General features: G+C 36.0%; 1 protein-coding gene across 3 annotated transcripts in view; it reads left to right on the forward strand.

Moving 5' to 3' along the window:
- Positions 1 to 16,402, forward strand: part of LOC135582761 (uncharacterized) — a 39,558-nt gene extending 23,156 nt beyond the window's left edge. For 2 of the 3 annotated variants that reach the window (XM_065142627.1, XM_009393400.3), the window contains exons 12-20: positions 1,124 to 1,337; positions 1,416 to 1,607; positions 5,485 to 5,601; positions 6,746 to 6,991; positions 9,949 to 10,147; positions 12,499 to 12,716; positions 14,496 to 14,647; positions 15,048 to 15,309; positions 15,378 to 15,957. In XM_065142627.1, coding sequence (XP_064998699.1) covers positions 1,124 to 1,337; positions 1,416 to 1,607; positions 5,485 to 5,601; positions 6,746 to 6,991; positions 9,949 to 10,147; positions 12,499 to 12,716; positions 14,496 to 14,647; positions 15,048 to 15,309; positions 15,378 to 15,644 — 1,867 coding nt within the window. In that variant the 3' untranslated portion in view covers positions 15,645 to 15,957. Of the gene's footprint in view, positions 1 to 1,123; positions 1,338 to 1,415; positions 1,608 to 5,484; positions 5,602 to 6,745; positions 6,992 to 9,948; positions 10,148 to 12,498; positions 12,717 to 14,495; positions 14,648 to 15,047; positions 15,310 to 15,377; positions 15,958 to 16,285 lie in introns of those variants that run through there. The other variant, XR_010494954.1, reaches the window with a different exon arrangement.
- Positions 16,403 to 19,838: the final 3,436 nt, after the last annotated feature.

Here is a 19,838-nt window from a genome sequence, read left to right on the forward strand (position 1 = left end):
GGTTCATTGTACCGCAGCATACCGCTCGGTACGGGTGGTAACCGATCTGACATGAGACCAGTGCAGGCGGTACATCGGTATGCCTCCATGTACCATGTGTTGGTACACTCGGTATGGCTCGATACAGCTTGGTACGTACCATACCGACATTTGGTCGATACATCAGTATAGACCGGTAAGACGATCTATGCTTTAAAGGATACTGTTTAACTTTGAAAATATGCTTGTATAGGTATCATTTAATTTGTTTTCATCTTTGTTGACTAATCTGTTCTTATATTATAGAAGTTGCATTTTGTTGGCTAGCTTCTAGACATGATAGGTCTAGAGATAAATTATCCCCGATACATCAATTTGCATCAGTGTTTGATCTTCCTATTTCTGTCTAAGCCAGTGGATCAGTTTTAATCCTATATATTTTGACCACAAACATCATTCAGTTCGATTGAAATCTGGTAAGTTGCAAGGCAACTTCACGAATGACAACTAGATTTTACTTTTCTTTTGAAACCTCTAAAGCCTTTGCTCGCCCAAAAAATAAAAAGGAAGAAGAAAGGCATGAGATCATTTGCTCCTTATTTGAATGTAAGATGAACAGAAAATCAATCTAGACTGGGGATTAGATGAAGGTGTGAGAGTTGGAAACAATCCTTTTCTATGTTTCAGGGATAACTTGCATTCTGTTCCAGTATAAATCTTCCTAAGATAAAAGTCAGGTCTAGTGGATTGGTGTTGTGAGAATGGCAAAAGCCACAGTATATGAGAATTTTGAGTTAATTTTGACAATATTTGTACTCAGAAGCAGATGCGAAGTCAAGAACCATGAATAATAATATGGATGAAGCAAACTCCCTTGGTCCCAAGAAGAGAGAGTTACAGGTCTCCAGTTGAGCATTAAGGAATGCATAAGAGACATGGTGAATTGAAGGATGCCTTGATCAAAGTAGCAAAAATATATTTATGCATGCTCTCTAGGCAGAAGATGTTGGTTTTTTCCCTGCCAATGATGCTGTAGGATCATTATGTTGTGATTGTGCCAGGGTAGAGTGTACTTTTTCTTGTCATGATAATTCTTTTGTGCTTTTTGTTTGATTAGCATTATCTAAATTTTTTTCTTTTTCAGGTTTAGAAGTACAAGTGGTTTAATATACAACATCCAGACTGGTCTAGACTCTCTAGGAAGTTCTAGGCTAGAGTTAATTAACCGTCTTATTGAAATTGACCAAACAATGGACAATCCGAAGGATGATGATATTGAACGGCTTAGATACTGTCCAAATTGCTATGATGGTGATGGTCCTCTATGCCTACACTGCGAACTTGATGTCCTATTTCAGGTTGGTTATTTGTTGGATGTGATTTTTATTTACCATGTGAAATTTAATATTAGTTATCTGATCAACAGATGATTCCAGGTATATGAAGCTAGGCTCTCTCTTGTGAGAAGAGCGAACAACTATGCAATGTTTGAATCAATAGAGGAGGCATTGGACTTGCAAAAGCGTAATTTTGAATTAAATCTTTTTTTCCGCAACAACAAAACCTCATTGGATAATGGCACTGGGAATGAGAAGAGTAAACAACGTCTTGTTAAAGAAGCCATTCAGGTAATCTTGGACGACGGTAGATGCAGATTGATGGGTCATTCAAAATATACTGGTTATTTTCATATATAATATTTAATGCATGTCAATCTTTTACACGTTTTTATGTCATATATATTTTTGTCTTATAAGAGAGCTAGTTCATATTGCTTTGGCACAAACGCTGTTAAATTGTGTGCTAATTCCAGAATGCTGAAGCATATGTAGGTATCACTTAGTGATATTTTTGCCCCTTCACGCAGTCTATAGTATGCATGATTGTAGTAAAGAAGTTCATTCTGCTTGTGATTTTTCTTTTGATTGAAATACATTATGTTTCAGTGACTGTTTGTAGTTATGACAAGGCATGCAAGTATCTGCCTATCTGATAAGTGTCGGACATTTGAGATTTAGTCCTGCATGCAAAGAGGCTATATCATTGTTTTGGACTAGTGATATTGAGGTTGCTCTAGAGTAATCTTACTCTTGTGGTAGAGCCATCTTCACTTGTATTCTTATCCCAGTTGTAAATGCCTGTTGAATCAATACAGGTTATTGGCAATGTTTGCTGAAAACAAATACATAAAGAAGGTGAGGATTTAGGCTGGAAAATGTATTCATTTAAAGTTTAAGCAATGTTGGGATGAACATATAGGCTGTCTTATGAGGAGATGCTGGGTTTCAGAATTGTTTCCTTCAGTCCCTTTGTTATGTCAAATTTGGTCATCAACCCAATGTGCCAAAGTTGATTCAACCTGCTCCGTTTTTGCAAACGAAATCCTAGTCGCTTTTCTGGATTCGTTATTCAAGTGTGATATCTTTTGCAAAATTGGAGCAGGTTGGGTCAAACCAAATTTGTTGTCAACTTTGGCACATTGGGTGAACTTTGGCACATCAGCACTTTCAACTTTGGCATATCCTGAGTTGTTCCTTGTCTTTGTTGTATAGCCTATTACTGACCATATAATGGTTGATGGTAAAGTGGCAGTGGTTGAGAGTGTCACAGCATCACCTTATAGGAGCATGTGGAGCCTATCAAGGGATTATAAGAGCACCAGTGTTTGGGTTATAATGAAGTGGGTTTTAATGCCTTGGTGGACATGCCTATGCTTGCAATTAGGTCCCAATCAGCGCCATCTGTCTTGACCTGATGATGCGAAGATCGGTCAGTTGATGTCTCGGCCTTCTTTGCAGTTGCCTCATGGTCTTATTGTATTTTCTTCACCTTCCTTCTATGGATTTTGCTCCTAGATTGACACCAATAGTTAAAAGCTTGAATTCTTATTGTGGATTGCCTTTTATTAGCAGTGGTTTGGTGCTTGCAAAAGCAAATGGATTGTTTTTTATGACTGTGATGCACCCAGCCCATGTCAAAGTCCTTAGCCTAGTGTCATGCTATTTGACGATTTGATTACCCATTTCCCTTTTATTGTTAACTCTTATTGTTTAGAGAAGGATTTTGGTTAATCCCCTTCCTCTTGTTGCTCGTTCACTCTACCCTAGTCATGTGTCTTCTTGCATCTCTCTTCCATAGAAGGGCTCCTTTTCCTCTCCCTTCTTGTTGGCCTCTAGTTTATCTACTGGTTCTTCTAATGTTGATCTCTCTCTAAGAAGACTTGACCTTCTTCCAGCGCTTGATTGTGTCAAGCAATAAAGGGAAAAACAATTAAAAATAGGTAACAGATCTTGTAGGTCCAGTAGACCTTGTATCTTGTTCTTGGGCCTCCCTTTGGTGTCCTTGTAGTGGTTAACAATTGCTGCAATGATGCAAGGCGAAGTGAGATGTGAAGATTGCAGCATAGCAGGGCAAGAAAAGGAATTCTAATGGCCCAAACCCCTTAAAAGGTGAAGCTTCTTGGAATCCAGTTGGAGCTAGTTACTTATGTAAGTTATGTATTGGGTATTTGTCAGTCCATGGTCAGACCCATATCGGTCCGATTTGTTGGTGTGCGGTGCGAATCACACAAGAGAGAGTATCCAGTCCAGGTGTAAACTTTAAACCTTGAATTGCATGATACTTAATTATTTGTGCTGACTCCTACCCTAAAAGATAAACGATGAATGCCATCTTATGGAAATGCTGGGGTGTCAAAGAAGAACAAAAGAGATCGAATCATGAAATTTGTTGAATCATTTTCTTTTGCTTGTGCTGTTGAGGTGTTGGTTCAACGGATGATGTGGCCTCCATCAAGGAGACTTGAATTCTCTCATCTTTTATATATTGGTTACCCATTATTTTGAGCCTTCCAAGGATTGTGTTGGGAACAAGAAAATTTTATTTTAAGATTGTTTGGAAGTTGGAACAATATTATCTTATTTAATGGATGCAGGCAAACGTTTCAAATTCAAATTGTTGAGAACATAGCTAATCAGAAAATTAGTTAAATTTCTGAATTTTTCTTGTCTAGTAGCTATGTAACTTAGGGCCACTTTAATGGATCTTTCTGACCTAAATCTGAATCACATTACTTTCCCTTCACTTACCAAGGGCCAAGTTCCCTTCACATTACTTTCCCTTCACTTACCTTGGTGTCCTCATCTTCGCAGTTGCATTCATGAGGGAACTTGCTATGTTTAGATAAAAAGTGAGTCTAAGTTGGCTGGTTGGAAACTCGATTTCCTTATCCCAAATTAGATAGTCATCTTGATCCAATGATTCATCCACATTTTGCTTGATCCTTGTGTCTTCATTATCAATCCTTGACCACATAAATTTAACCACAAGGTTCTTCCTCTGGGAAAAGGTTAATGAACGTGAATCAGATTCACACCTTGATGAGTGAGACTCTATTCTTAAGTATGAGGGCATTAGGTTTTGGCCATTCATAACTATTATATGGTCAAGTCTACTATCTGAACCAAGAGCTCCTCACCATTCTTAATGGTTTGCATTCTTTGTGGGTTGATTGCATTAAGGTTAAGCATCAGTCTTTAACCCTTTCCTTTTTAAGCAAATATGTTTCCCTACCATCAAGAACTTGAAAACTAGGTTACAAGACAATCAGACAATGGTTAGTGTTGGTTACTGTTTGACTATGATTGGGCACATGAATTCACACTCAAGTATTGCAGCATATCTGTGTTTGAGGAGATGAATCAGTATTTAAGGAAACCATAAGGTTTTCTGCATCCACCTGGTCATTCCTTTTGTTGCTTGGGACCAGATTCTAGCCCTAATGTGATAATATTGAGCTTCTAGTGGATTTCAAGGAAATTTGTTCTTAAAAGAAATCCATCATGTTTGTTGGGAGCACCCATCTTGAGTCAGGATCAATTCAACTGTGTAGTTCATGTATCTCAAAGTGCGTGGACTGGTTATTTATTTGCATTTTAGTTGTTATGTTGCCTGTAGGCGCTGAAGGTAGGTGATTCTCTTTGATCCTTTAGGCAGAAGTTTGGCTGTTTTAGAAGGCACTGGCCAACATGCACATCCTCCACTTAGCATAGATGGAGTCACTCTTGTAGATCCTCATCGACAATTTTCAACGCGAATGCGGTCCCTGGTCCCTCTGGATTTTAGTTGAAGACTGCATGTACTTTTTGAAAGTTTTTTTTGTATCACTCAAACATAATTTACACTAAGAAGATTGTCTTGCATATTGTGGTAGGTTTTCTAGTTTTAGCTGTTTGTAGGAGTTTTATGCTCCACTGAGAATCTCTTTCGGTCTTTCGATACCATAGTTAATAATTTTTCTTCTTTCAGAAACACAAGGAAAATATGGATATATATTCATGTCTTGCAATTCTGTTCTATGAACTTCTGATTGACGTAGATATGGTTAGCTACCAATTAAATTAAGCTGTTATATAATACATATGCAACTGCCAAAGTTTATATATAAGCAAGTATGGTATTCATAATTCTGTCTTCCTATTGTTTCAATCCTTTGGTTTGACGCAGGTACTGAAAGTCCCTTCTGAACTGGAGACTACCCTTAGGATCATAAAAAGTCATTCAACAGCAATCTTGGGAAGGCAGGGCGTGGAATCTGCGAAAAAACACTTGCTTCTTTTTGAGGTATATCTTGGACTTATTTTGGATATCATTAATGATGGTTGTTCCATAATATAATCTTGCAAAAATTAGTTGGTTTGTACTTGGTTTTGTTTTGTGGTTTGCTGGTTGTGGTTCTTTGTAAGAAAAAGCATGTTTGACCATTCATCCTGGTTGAGACTGAAACTTCATGATTTGAAATTTTTAGATGATAGGACAAAGCTTTGGTATCAATTTTTGGATGTCACTGTCTTGATCTTGCCCTAGCTGCCTCATGCAAGACAAGCTAGTAAAATATTGGATATGCATCTTTTTTCGCTGCTTGTGTCAAATGGCATGCACAGGAGAGAAAAATGTCTCTTGTACTGTACTGCTGCTTTTTTTGCTGCTCTGGGGGACATGTGACGTTGTATGATCACTATGGTGTAAGGCCTTATCCCAGGCTTGGCATAAGATATCATTTATATATGTGTAGCATGTTAGTCTCTCCATTTATGTTGCTTTGAACAATGTACAGGGTGAAAATATTTTGTTGAAAGGTTTCTCACACTGATGTAGGGAGTCTAGGGACAATAGAAAAGATAACTAATTGAGAACCAGCTGCTAATTGAAGGGAACAGAACACAGTAGCATACTGAGTTTGCATGATATAAAAATGACAAACGGTTGAATGCAAATTTTAGGTTTCTTAAGTTTGCTTTATACTATATGTTGTTGCACACTATAGGAAGTACATACTAAAACAACAAATTTTTGGCTAAATTTATGTCATCACTATTACTAAGTAATTCTAGGCAAATACTTTTTTGTGCATTTTGTCCTAATGTTTAGATTTGCTACAAATGTGCCCAAAATTCTCTTTTTTAGTCACAATAAATGAAATAGATTTTCATCGAATGTTGACTGATGTCAAGTCTGAAATTTCATGACACCCCCTAGGAGGTAAGGTTTGAAAATTTTGCCCCACGCTCTGTCCATTATCATTAACACAACATGGTAAATGGTGATGCGAACATAATGCTGTTGACAGAAGCTAACAGAAAGACAAGGGATCAGAGAGACTTTTTTTTTTTTTTCCCTTTTTAACATTTTGCTGTTAAATTTGTCGTAACATAACATGCTTGAAATATTTTATGATATATGATTCATAAGCCCTAATGTTTCATAGGGTATGCGCAAGGAATATGCTCAGGCAAGATCCTTGTCAAGAGCTCAAGCTCAGGTGCTGCGTGCTTATGACGAAATCAAAATGGCTACTACAAGACTGCGTCTTAAAGCAACGGAGGATGAACCTGCTGCTATTAACGTGCTAAGTAAAGAAGAATTGGTTCCATCTAGCTTGCAGTTATCTAGCGAAAAGTTTGTGTCATTGTCATCATTGCAACGCATGAAAGGACAACTTCGCTATCTGAAGGTAAAGTATGGGTCTCTATACCTGTATTTTGATATTTATAGGGATGTATGTGATCTTGGTCTGTAGGGCATCATATAACATTTATCCAGCTCACCTTTAGACGATCTTAGCAACCACTAAGGTATGTAGAATACAATTATTAACTAGTAGTATTGTTGACTATGCAAAATCTGCAAACCTAGATTCTTTTCCTTTCTGGTTTATGAAAGGTGATGAGGTGGTTAAATTTCTGCTTGATGCAGAACATGTGATGCATATTATAATGGTTAAATACAGCCCAAATGCTAGGTAACACTCATTTAGGATAAATATAGTTGAGAATTAGGTATGAGTTCTATATCCTAGAGGCATTGATGGCTAGCCTTTAATTCAGGTGTTCAAATTTTGGTAATTCTATTGTCAAATTAGTGTTAATAAATGCATAGTGAATGAACTGACGGAAAAAGTTATTCTTAATTCTTATGAAGGATGATGGATGATCTATATGGGGTTTGGATTTGACGATTCGTCGACTCGATACCATCTTTCAAATGGTAGTTTTGGCGGAGGAAAGAACTATTGCAGAAAGACTAAGCGTAAAACCGAAAGAAAGCAAATCTCTATTGCTTGTAAAGCTAAAATGATAACTGCAGGTTGTCTTACAAGAGTGATAGAAAGCTTATGGGTGCCTGAAAAGACAGGTTGTCTCCAGGCAACTCATTAGTGCTCTTGGCAGGTTGCAGTTGCTATTGGTTCTCGATCTCCTCCTCTCTTCACTGCTGGGACCTTCTCCTGACGTTTGGATAGCATGTAGCAGGCATTGAGGACTTCTCGTTGTAGCTAGATGAAGCTTTGGGTTGTTGGAAGTTGGAACATGATGAAGAAGGTTGTGGCGGGAAGAAGAAGGCTGCAGTCGTGCAGAATTCTCCGCTTTCTTCTCCTCGCTACCCTGAGGCTGCAAAACTAGGGTCAGCTGGCTCTTTGCTGAAGGCTTCCTTGGTTGGTTTTTGATTGGGGCACACCCTTGTTTTGTAGGGTGAGGGCCCTAAGTCCTTAAGGCTTAGGACTTTCCTTGTGGGGCGCAATAATTAGGATTCTCCTTTTTAGGGTCTTCCTTGTGGGGTGCTGCACCTAGAATTCCCTTGTAGGGCTGCCACACCCTTCTTGCTTGGTGCCTGCCTGTATTTGGGTGAGAACGGCCCTATTAGGACTTGGATTGTGGTTGGAGGGCTGCTGTTTCTTGGACTTGGGCTTTGCTTGCCCTAATAGGGCTGAATAGTATTAAGATTGTCCCTGATCAATGAAAGAACTTTTCATCCTGATCAATGAAAGAGCTTAATGAAAAGCCAAGCATCACATTAAGAGACAAAGCAATCAATTATGACTGTTCAAGCTTGGATAAGATTCAAAACAAAGTCCATTAGTGTCATAAGCTTTAAATCCTGGAAATTATGATGTCATGACACAATGAATGTTGATATCATACCTTTCAAAAGGTTCACTGTTACAAAGACTGGCTCATATTTGAGGTTATGATAGGTTAATTATATCTACTGCTAGTTTTCATCTCATCTTGAGGGAAAAAAGAGAAATAGAATGTTATTCTAACAAATAACAGACATGGTGTAAGGATAAAAAATGATCAATGGTTAATAGAAGAAAATGAATAAGAAGAAAATTATTCTTGTTTTTTTCTAGATTTTGTACTGGTTCGAGTCTAAAGATTATGAACTTGAACATTCAGTTGTAGCTAAATAAGGTGAAAACTTGGACTTTGTCTTTTCCTGTCAAGATAATTACGCTGGCATAAATCACAAACCAAAAATGCGAGAGGGTATTTCATTCTCACCCTTTAATTGATTGGACTTCATGTTGTGAACCTTGGAAAATGGTCCTTGTTCTCAGTTTCATCTTTGGAGATATTTTTAACAATTACTTAAAATTTGATGAATAATTCTTAATGTTCGATTGGAGAATGATTGAAACAGTACAAGGTGATATTCTTTCTTAAATATGCATCTTTTTGGGGTGTCCATGGTGCTATGATTGAAATTTTTAGTATAATGGTTTTGGGAATACTTATTCCTTTCACAATGGTGTCCTTGTAAAAGAATTATGGAGATTATAACTGACGGTTTTTTTTAGACATTATGTTGAACTAGATATTTCAGTTTCACATTGTAGAGGCTTGTTGGCAACCTGTAGGCATGAAATATGCCAGTACAAAAAAAGTATGTAGGGCCAGTACTAACTTATCATGCACATGGCATCCAATGAAGTCCCGCGCTGTGTTTGTCTTAAGAATTTTTTCATAACTTGGCATGGCATGAAGTTCTGTTCCAATACTAACATAGTAAAGGTTTTTTATAACCTTTTCATTTATTTATTGTCTGGCTGTTCACTCACAGTCATATACTTCAGTAAATGAATGCATTTAAACATATTAGAAATTGCACAAAGCCACAAAGTATTATGGTAGAAAGATTCTGACTATTGAGTCAAGGTATACTGTAATCATGGGAGAATAAATATTTGCAGGAACAAGTATTTCGAAGAACTGAATTAGTTTCTCGCATTACAGAGTGTAGAACTAAGGATGCTTCTTATATGACTGAATGAGTGGTAGTCTACAATTCTACATGCATCTGTTTGTCTTTGGGAATTGTGTCTTTGGACATTTGAAGTTGGTAAATTAATAACTGATGAGGAAGAAGTTGTTAATGTGCAATTCTGATTATGCATACTATGCCAAATGGTTTAAGGTTTTAAACACAATAGATTGTCAGCTAGTTAAGTTTTAACTTCAGATTTCGTATACTTGATCTGGATGGAAAACTTGTGATGCATGCTATCTATTTTCATTAGTCTTGGAGCTTATGCAATATTATATATTTCTTCTGTTTCTTGTTTGTATTGGTTTACAACTTTTGACATTCTACTTAGTACTCGTTGTTTTCCATTGTACTGCATTTGTCTAGGGATTGGCTCTGTCTAATCAGGTAACACATCATCAGTGCCTTGATTCATTGTCGAAGCCTCAGGAGACGGCTAAAAATTCTTCCTTTGCAATTAAAGATAGCATTTGTAGCACAGATCAGGAGCCTTGCCCTGTATGTCATGAGAGACTTTTTAATCAGAAGATGGTTTTTGAATGTGGACATGTCATTTGTTGCAATTGTAAGGAATTTGATCTTTTAATTCCTTTTCCAGATGTAATTTTTCTGTTTGTTGCACACTGCATTTGGTTTAAAGAAATCCCAGTCACAAGTACACATTATCTCAAATGATGGGCATTTATGGTTCAAACAATTGTGTTAAACAGACAAATTGTTTTTTTCTAAAACAATGCAATCTACTCATTTAGCTTCTTGGGGATATACTAATATACAGTAAAATTAAATACAAAAATCAGTCAAAGTTCTTTAATGGTATTGTGAGGGCAAGGTTCTAGTTGCAGGCAGAATTTATTGATTTAAGACAGTTCTGTGGTATTTGAGTCTATTAATTTTTTTAGAGCTAAATTCTTAATATTATTATTTAATTATTTGGATTTTTGACACCTTTTGTTACAGACACTAGGTTTGGATAAGTTTATTCAATTTAGGTAAAGGATTTTGACTTGAGAAATATCACTTCTTTTAAGTTAAGAGTTTTCAATTGTTATCTAACAATCAAGCCTAGACATTCGACAAGTGTTGAGTTCATTATGTTATATATTAATAATTTTCTTCGTATATTCTTTTTTCTATTTACCCTTACTAGATATATATGCTTTATTTTTCATTGGTACCAAAGATCAAAAAAATAGAGCAATGAAATATTATGCAGCAAGCTAGGTGGTTAAAGTGGGAGGAGCATCAGGAGTTTTTGTATGTTCACCTGGTGCCCTTTAAATAAAAAGAAATTATTATAAGATGATTATTAGATCAATCATTTTTTATGAACTTTGAGTGTTAGGCAATTAAAGAAGGAGTTTACGTAGCTGAAATTAGAATGTTGAGATGGATATATAGAGTTATTAAGAAAGAGTAAAAAGTGTCTTACTCGTGAGCAGTTAGGTATAGCCTAGAGGATAAAATGAGAAATCATTTAAGAGGATGTGGACATGTTCAAAGAAGTTCTGTAGATGCTATTATTCTACAAGTGTGTTGATTAGTATTAGTGAGACATGATGAGAGACGTAAAAATATTTTTTTAGAAACAATAAAAAAATATTTCAATGCTCTTGATTTAGTTAGACGTAAAAAGGTTGGGAAATTTCATTTTTATAGCAAAGACCATTGTCTTATGGCACAGACACAATGCAGTCATATGTTTACACCTTGAGCACGGTTCACCAGGACATGTATTGTCAGTTTTCCAGCATAAAACTTCTCAATCTTTGTCAACACATGTTGATCAGCATGTGAATCCTTGTTCTAAAGGTATAATCTTTCGTGCTCAAGAATCTAGAATTCATCAAATTATTCGAATCAAATTGGATTCTGTCAGCTAGTCAATGGTTAATAATGTGAATCACAAAAGAGAGGAATTCATCTAGGAGTAGAGTGTATTGCTTTTGGAGCAGAATTGTACCTCTAGAAGATGGGCACGGTGGGCATTTGTATGTTTCTTGAAAAAGTGAAATTGACTGTAGAGCCTAAATTTCTTGCATCTAAATTAGCCTGATCATGATAGGAAAAGTGCAATGAATATTTCTTGTCACCGTTTCTATTTTGCTATGTTGAATTTAAATATAACCTCATTGTTTGGGTCACATACTGTATTAAATGGCTAACAAGTATGTGAAAGGTTTTGATTATTTAGTAAACTTAAACATCTTTATCAATAGGTTTCAAAGAAACAAGCAAGGAATACTTGATAGTTTTATTTTCTTGAGATATATATCATTAAGCTCAACATCTCTCTTTTATAGAATGGTTCTATTCTTTTCTTTCCATCCATGCTATATTTATGGTCATCCTCAAGGGAGACTTTCTGTGGATTATATATGGACAGTTTCTGTTGTGAGAAAAATCTGCCTAACTGCATTAGCTTGTGGTTCTGTGAAGAGCTAGAAGCAGCAAGGGCACCTTTATCTCAATATCCAAAATATAAAGCCATGGGGTAAATCAATTCAGAATCATCATTTTAAGCTCCAAATATTCATTAGAAAGCAAATACTTAGACTTGTGTCAAGGATCATAATATTACTAACCTAGCTTCACTGTCATAAAATAACATTTTCTGATGGTCTGCTTTACAATCTTGTGTTTTTTACTTGAGGCAAAGGCAGAAATTGCAAGTGAGACACTGAAATACCATTTTTTGGCATTTGATTCATCCAGTCAAAAAATGCAATCTATTTCCAGGTTAAACCAGGTGGTTTGCATCAAATTCTATCCATTGATAGTGATATTTCTAATCAAAATTTTCACTCCAATTAACATGTTGCATACCCAGACAATGATATAACAAGTTCTTTTGGTAATCTTTTAGTCATGGATATCTCCAAATGCACCTTCTGAACTATTTTTATACTTTTACAGGTTGTCTTCAAATGACAGATCATGCAGTAGTGCACTCTGGAAAGAATCAACGGAAATGGATTACATGTCCCACTTGCCGTCAACGGACCGATTTTGAGAACATTGCGTATGTGGATGAGAAACAAAATAAGGGCAGTGATTCAAGACTATCAAATACTTCTAATTCTAAAGCTGAATCAGAAAACTCTATCACAGTTAAGGGATCATATGGAACAAAGGTATGCTTTCGTCAATTGTTTTGATGATTTGGTAAGCATTTTTATACTCATACAGTTTGAGATAGATCATTTTTTTCATATTAGTATATAATATAACGGAGGTATTGTTATGAGTATTATAGATGTTAGAAACTGATTTCTAGAAATGTTGAATGTTCAACTTTTATTTTGTAAAGTGTTTATGGTGGAGAATTTATATAGAGAGACTAATGGGATAATGGATGAACAAGAAAAGAGAACAAAGGATTTTTTACATGGCTTGGGTATAGACATTCTTCATTCAGTACTTATTCTCTAGTCTAGTCACACACACTTTAAAGACACTTTTTACTTTTTTAACATTTGGTTATAATTTTGCAGGTCACACACTTTCAGATATAATTTTTATTTTATTTTACAATTGTTTATACTTTTGAATTTTTGTCCCGCGCTATGTTATATCAGCTATGCCCCAGGTGAAGCATATACTGATGGGAAGACATAAGCATCCACTAGATCTGAGTATCTTTTTTTTCTCTCTCCTATTTGAATTATGCAATATGAGGAACCATGTAAGTTATGCGCTTAATAGTAGACATTTTCTAACAATGAGCTACTTGGTCGAGTCTCAACTCTTTCTACTAATGAATTCAAGTGTTTTGTTTACAAAATGAAAGCAGATCTTTGCATGCTTAGTTCTATCAGAAATACTGGTTCAGCTGCTATGCTGAGTGCTATTTTGTTAAAGAATAACAGTGTTGATATTCAAACATTCATACTCCTTCCCTGCATTAACTTTTGCTACAGATCCAGCTAAAGTCCTATATTCAAGCCTTTCTCCTCATCTGGCTGAATTTTTTATCTCTTGCTGAGATTTTTGTCCCTGAAAACATCTGATAACTAGAAATAGGCAGTTGTCTTGATCAGTTGTCTAATGTACCTTCCAGTAGGCCAACCCACTCTGAAGCTTTTATTTTGATGGAATGCAAGCATGCCATCATTGCAAACGTCTTTTGTAACATAAATTGATCCTTCACATATTTGACCCCAGTCATGATATCTCTCTTTTACATTTCTCAGTATCTATCTCAGTTCTTCCATGGGGTGGAGAATTGTACACATACATGCAAACCTGATTAATTGACCAAACCAAACATCAGATGTAGTTATAGCAAGATGAAGGAAACTACTACAATTATTCTTTGTTTCCAACTGAAAAGTGGACATTATGGTTTATAAATTTATTTCCGTATGGTAGTAACTTTTATTATGATTCTAATGTTTATTGTTATTTGCATATTAGTGCCTTTAAATTATATTTCTTTATTTATCATATTTTAATTTTTATTTTACCTTAAGTATTATCTTGTTATCCTTTTATTATTATGTCGTGCCACCATATTTTATAATGCTTTAAGAAAAAGTATGTGTGAGAGAGAGAGAGAGCGCCTTTACTACAAATAATAAAAAGAGAATTTGAATTTTTTTTTTACTATGGATATTGCAGTGCATAGAGTCTAATGGTGAGAAAATTTAATTCCATGTGGCTGATGCAAAAATACTGAGGATATTATGGCTTCTTGTTGTTGTTAAGATGAGGGCTGAAGAATCTATACCCTGTCTAGCCACTTCATAACCAATTAAAAATGCACTTTTCTACTTCAGAAGAGAACCTATCCTTTTATGAGTTGTCTTAAAGAAATATATCAATACATCAATAATGTCTTTTGATTATAACTATTTGTGTTCACAATATATACCATCTTCTTACATTTTTGTTTTGCTTCTTGCTTTTTAAAGATCGAAGCAGTTATAAGAAGAATATTGTGGATAACTTCAAATAATGAAGAGGCCAAAATTATCGTGTTCTCTAGTTGGAACGATGTTCTTGATGTGCTGGGACATGCCTTAGTTGCTAACAGTATCACATTTGTTCGGATGAAAGGTGGCAGGTACACTTTTGTAACATGATCGATATCAACTATCATTTATTTTTGTATTATGAGAACTAAAACCCTCCCTTATATTTATTAAATATCTCCTGGATCCAATTTCTTGGCAAAATATTTGTTGTAGAACTACGCAGGTGTGAAATAATGTAATGTTTACCTGTGTGCTAGCGCATAAGGGGACTATTCTCACATTTAATATCATACTGGTCCAGCATATCATCATCCTTCTGTGAATGTTATGATGTTACATGCACAAATCATGTTTGTGGTATGCACATAATGATTATATCATACTGGTCCAGTATATTATCATCCTTCTGTGAATGTTATGATGTTACATGGACGAATCATGTTTGTAGCATGCACTTTTCATTCATTGTATTAACAAATTTACATACAGGAAATCACAAGTAGCAATTGCACAATTTAAAGGACAAGAAAACATGCAAGTAGGTGAAAATACACAAGAGCAGCTCACTTCATCCAAGTCTGTTCGAGTTCTGATGATGCTAGTCCAGCACGGTGCAAACGGTCTCAATCTCTTAGAAGCACAGCATGTCATTCTCATGGAACCTCTGCTAAATCCTGCAGCTGAAGCACAAGCAATCAGCCGTATCCACAGAGTTGGGCAGGATAAGAAGACGTTCATTCACCGATTCCTAGTATGTGCTAGAGCTTTTTCTAAATTGTGATCCTTACCTCATTTGGTTACTTTTCGCTGTAATGACAGGTGAAGAACACTATAGAAGAGAGCATCTACAAGTTGAATATGACAAGGGATGTCAGTTCCGTCATCAGTCCCAAAGTCAGCAAAAACCAAGATCAGCCCATTTTGACACTCCAAGACGTGGAGTCCTTGTTTCCCTTGGCAAGGCCATCTGAATTGCACCAAGATAGGAATGAGCCAGATGGAAGCTTAAGGAATTTGCCTCCAGCTGTTGCCGCTGGCCTAGCTGCTCATAGGAGATTATTCGAGGGACATAACAACTTGCGGTAAATCTAAATTGAATCATCTCTCTTCCAGCTCTTCTACTAACTCATTTTCCATGGAAGAATCTTGTATAGTGATCCATATATCTCGCCCGAATGCATCTCGAGTGTGTGTCACTAACGAGGTTTAGCTGCAACGGGTATTGCTGATGAAGGTACAATTTTCTTCTATACATTTTTCCTCTTGTGAGAAGTCGTGGTTTCCTTTGTATTCGTGGAAGCTGTAACCATGTATATATTGGATGCATAGCTTCGATCCTGTAAGTAAATAGTCCACGAATAATTAGTTAAATTATGAACCAGAAATGTTTTGAGTTCAACCTGTGGCTTTAATCCTGAACTGGTTAATGATAAAACTAGGTACTTGGGAGGTTGGCTTAAACTGTTCTTTCCAATTTTAATTTGTGCTCGCTTGGCTGGCTATTTTTAGGTTCACAAATAATCATCAACAAATTAATATTTTGCGTTGGAACTAATTACGAATTACTTCATAAATAATCTTCTACTTTCATTTATCTTAATATCATTTATTTTATTGATAAAAGTAAGAAAGTAATAAGTAAAAAGAGAATTTAAATATTTCAGTTAGTAATAAGTAAAAACGTGATCCTCTGTGTTCCAATTAGTAACGGACAATGATGTTGTTAGGAGCAACGGGTGATATGATCGGCGAGGAGAACAATAACGAGAGATGAGGGTCCCAGAGGTATTGTTATCCGTCATCATCAATTAAAACTTTAAAGTTATTTTTTTTATCTATTATTTTTGTGCTTTCGTCGGTAAAATCAATGGTGTTAGAGTAAATTGAGTTATATGTTTTATTTTTATAATTATAGAGATTTTAATCTTTTTAAGTTTAGAGATTGGAATGTTAAGGAGGTCAATTATATCTTATAAGATATAATTATAAGATATAATTTTAATCTAGCATTCTTATTTTACTCAATAGAAAATTTTTGATAATTTATCGTAAAATTCTAAACTCAAATCTCTCTTTATTATTATTATTATTATTATTATTATTATTATTAGTATTATTATTATTATTATTATTATTATTATTATTATTATTATATATGTATGTATGTATAATATTATATATATATATATATATATATATATATATATATATATATATATGATAATAATCAATTAATAAAGATATAGGTGAGGAAGAGAGATTCTTGAAAAAAAAAAAGGAAAAATAATTAATAATTTTCGAATTATTTAATTATTACATAATATATTATATTCCTAACTTGCCCAAACCATTAAGAAACTCACTTTAATTATTTCCTTAATCATACTACACAAAGAAGGCAAAATCTTAGAATTCTTGAAAAGCTTATAATAAATAGTATTAAAATTATTTTAAGGAAATGTTTGATATCTATTTTCTTCAAACATATATTAAAAAATTTTCAAAATAAAAACTTATGATAAATTATCTTGCGATGTGGTTAGCCATATTTTAGAACTCTTCAATTTTCGTAAACCTATTTGTTTTTGGATTTAGGCCTGTATATTCTATACCCTCGTTCCCCAAATGTACTAAGGAGGTTTCATATATCTTTCTATGATGGTCATAAAATTATTACATCAATATAAGGAGAGAAATGTGTGCCATTGGTTGTCTAATTTGTTGAGGACTATCAATCAACCCCTCCTTTAATTTGCATGAACCATTACTTTCCTTTTGTTTGTTCTGTGTGTGCTACCAATACCCAAAGCACATCTTGTGATAGGCTTCTAACATAATACAAGGTTTTTCTTTTTGAAAATAGAATAAATAGACAACAATTTTCATTGCCATCAAGGAAATCAGTAACAACATTGGATTAAGGAAATCAGTGTGACCTCGACAGACCATCATTACGTACAGTTCAGAAGCACAGAGAGAGAGAGAGAGAGAGAGAGAGAGAGAAGTCTTCTTCACATAGCTTCCAATAGCTTCTCCTCGTAGTTACCGCATGGCCTAAGCGAACTAACATAAGGAAACAAGGTGAAGTAATTGAATCCTGCGGATCCCAGCTTCTTCAGTTTTCCCTCCTTTATGCTGTAGCTGTACACCTTGTCATTGATGTCGAAAACAAGTGACGCGGTGGTCGCCACCTCGCTTAGCATGACGCAGGTTATGATGCAGTATTCCCTCATCTTCGTGAATCCCATCTGGGCCAAACTTACCTCGTGCGCCGTCACCCATCGCACCGCACCGTCGGTGGCCTTCGTCAGCGACCACAGAGTGAACGCACAAGAAAACGTTTGGTAATGGATGAGAGAGAGCGACTCCCCCTCCCACTTGCCGATCGCCATCGTGTCCCACTTATTAGCGGTCAGTACTACGATTTCCGGCAGTGGGATAATCTGCGTGCTCTCCTTCCTCGTGTCGAAGGCGACGATGTACGGGTCAGTCAGTTGATCTACGCCCGACACCCAGAACACGGTCTCGCCGCAGACCACCGGGTGCTCGTAGTCTAGATTCCCTTTGCCGAAGTCGAGCATCTCGTAATTCTTCCACGCCCAGGCCGTCGAGTCGTAGACCCGACACTGGTGCGCGAAGTTTCGACTGAGGTAGACCAGCTTGTAATCTTTCGTCACCCTGTCATCGTCGTTCATGAAGATGGCCGCGATGCCACCCCAGGAAACTAACTTGCACGGCGGGGAGGGGAGCCGACACCGAGTCCTACGGGTCAGGTTGTAGACAAATATGTTTCCGACAGTGCCACGAGAACGTCTCTCGTCCAAATGCAAGACGAAGAGGAGGCCACCGAATGACCCTAGGATACTAAAATGGATCTTCCTCAGGACTTCGAGGCTGCTTCTGGGCACGTCGGCGTATCGGTCAACGCGGAGGTGCGTGATGCCGGTCTTGGGCGCGTCCTGGGCTAAGAAGCCGGAGATGGCCGTGTTGTGGCATGACTGTAAAAGGAGGAAATGAGAATCCGACAAGAGTCGGTGGAAGGTCTTGCAGACAGAGAGGAGCCTGATGAAGGACTTGGACGGGAGATACGAGAGGATCTCTACGAGCACGTCGTGGGGAAGGGGAGGACTGCTTCTTCCGAGCTTCTTCGGACCAACGACGTCGACACTGCAGGTGTTCTCGAGTGCATCGGCCATTATTGCATCGAGGGGAGAATCGAAGGATTAAGACTACGTTATATAGAGAAGCAATGGAACTTTCCTTATTTTAAATCCAAAAAAAATATCTGAAGGGTGTCAATTTTAAAAAATTTTCGTATAGCGTTCTTTGTCAAAAGATCAATTTATCCCTATCTTTATTAGATCCGTCGTTACCTTCATCGTGCTTCGTCCTTATGTCGTCTTTTCATTTCATTGGATCTATTGTTATCTTTGTGAATTTTATCGATCCTTATCGAACCCGTCTCACCTTAGCACTAGGGTAAAATAATTTTATATTTATAAGAAATTTTGAATTAGGATGCTACGTGAGAATTTGTCAAAGATAGAATTTTCTAAAACTTTTTCATAATATATATAATAATAATATAATTATTACATTACAAAAATGAGAAGAATTATCTAGTGTTGGTGGTATTACAATAAAGTGAAAACAATACGGGTCTTCATATATATTTTTTTATGAAAACGGCAACGAATAATTGGATTTGATATTGTCATTCCAGACATAATACAGTAGTTAATCATTAAATATAATGTGATCCTTACACTCGTATTAGAGTGTATGCCGAGTAAACGATAAAATTATTTTGCTATGCAAACGATCAATGCAACTTACTTAGCTGTAATAGTATAAGGATGGTGGTCATATATGATGATGAATCATCAAGTCTTGTGATGATTGCTTCAACTCGAATAATCTCACTAAAAGTTGTTGTCATCGATCTATATTTTGCTACGGAAAGATGGGTAGGACTCGTTGAGGCCCAATAGAATCTTATTGAAATTGAAGGACCTCTTTTACCGCACCGCATATACATTTTTGGTACATAACCAAAGGTAGTAAGTTCACCCAAAATTACTTAAAATTTGGTGAAATACATTGTTCACAGACATACAAACAAACTCGAGAAGATGGATCCATGCGTGAATGATTTTTGTTATATATAGCAATAAAAAATTTTATTTAATATTTATATATTTATAATTATCAAATCTATTTTCACCTCAAACAATTATCTAGCTCTCATTTTTCGATACCACACTACGTTCAAATAAAACT

This window comes from Musa acuminata, chromosome BXJ3-3 (assembly GCF_036884655.1).
Source record: "Musa acuminata AAA Group cultivar baxijiao chromosome BXJ3-3, Cavendish_Baxijiao_AAA, whole genome shotgun sequence".
Taxonomy (NCBI): domain Eukaryota; kingdom Viridiplantae; phylum Streptophyta; class Magnoliopsida; order Zingiberales; family Musaceae; genus Musa; species Musa acuminata.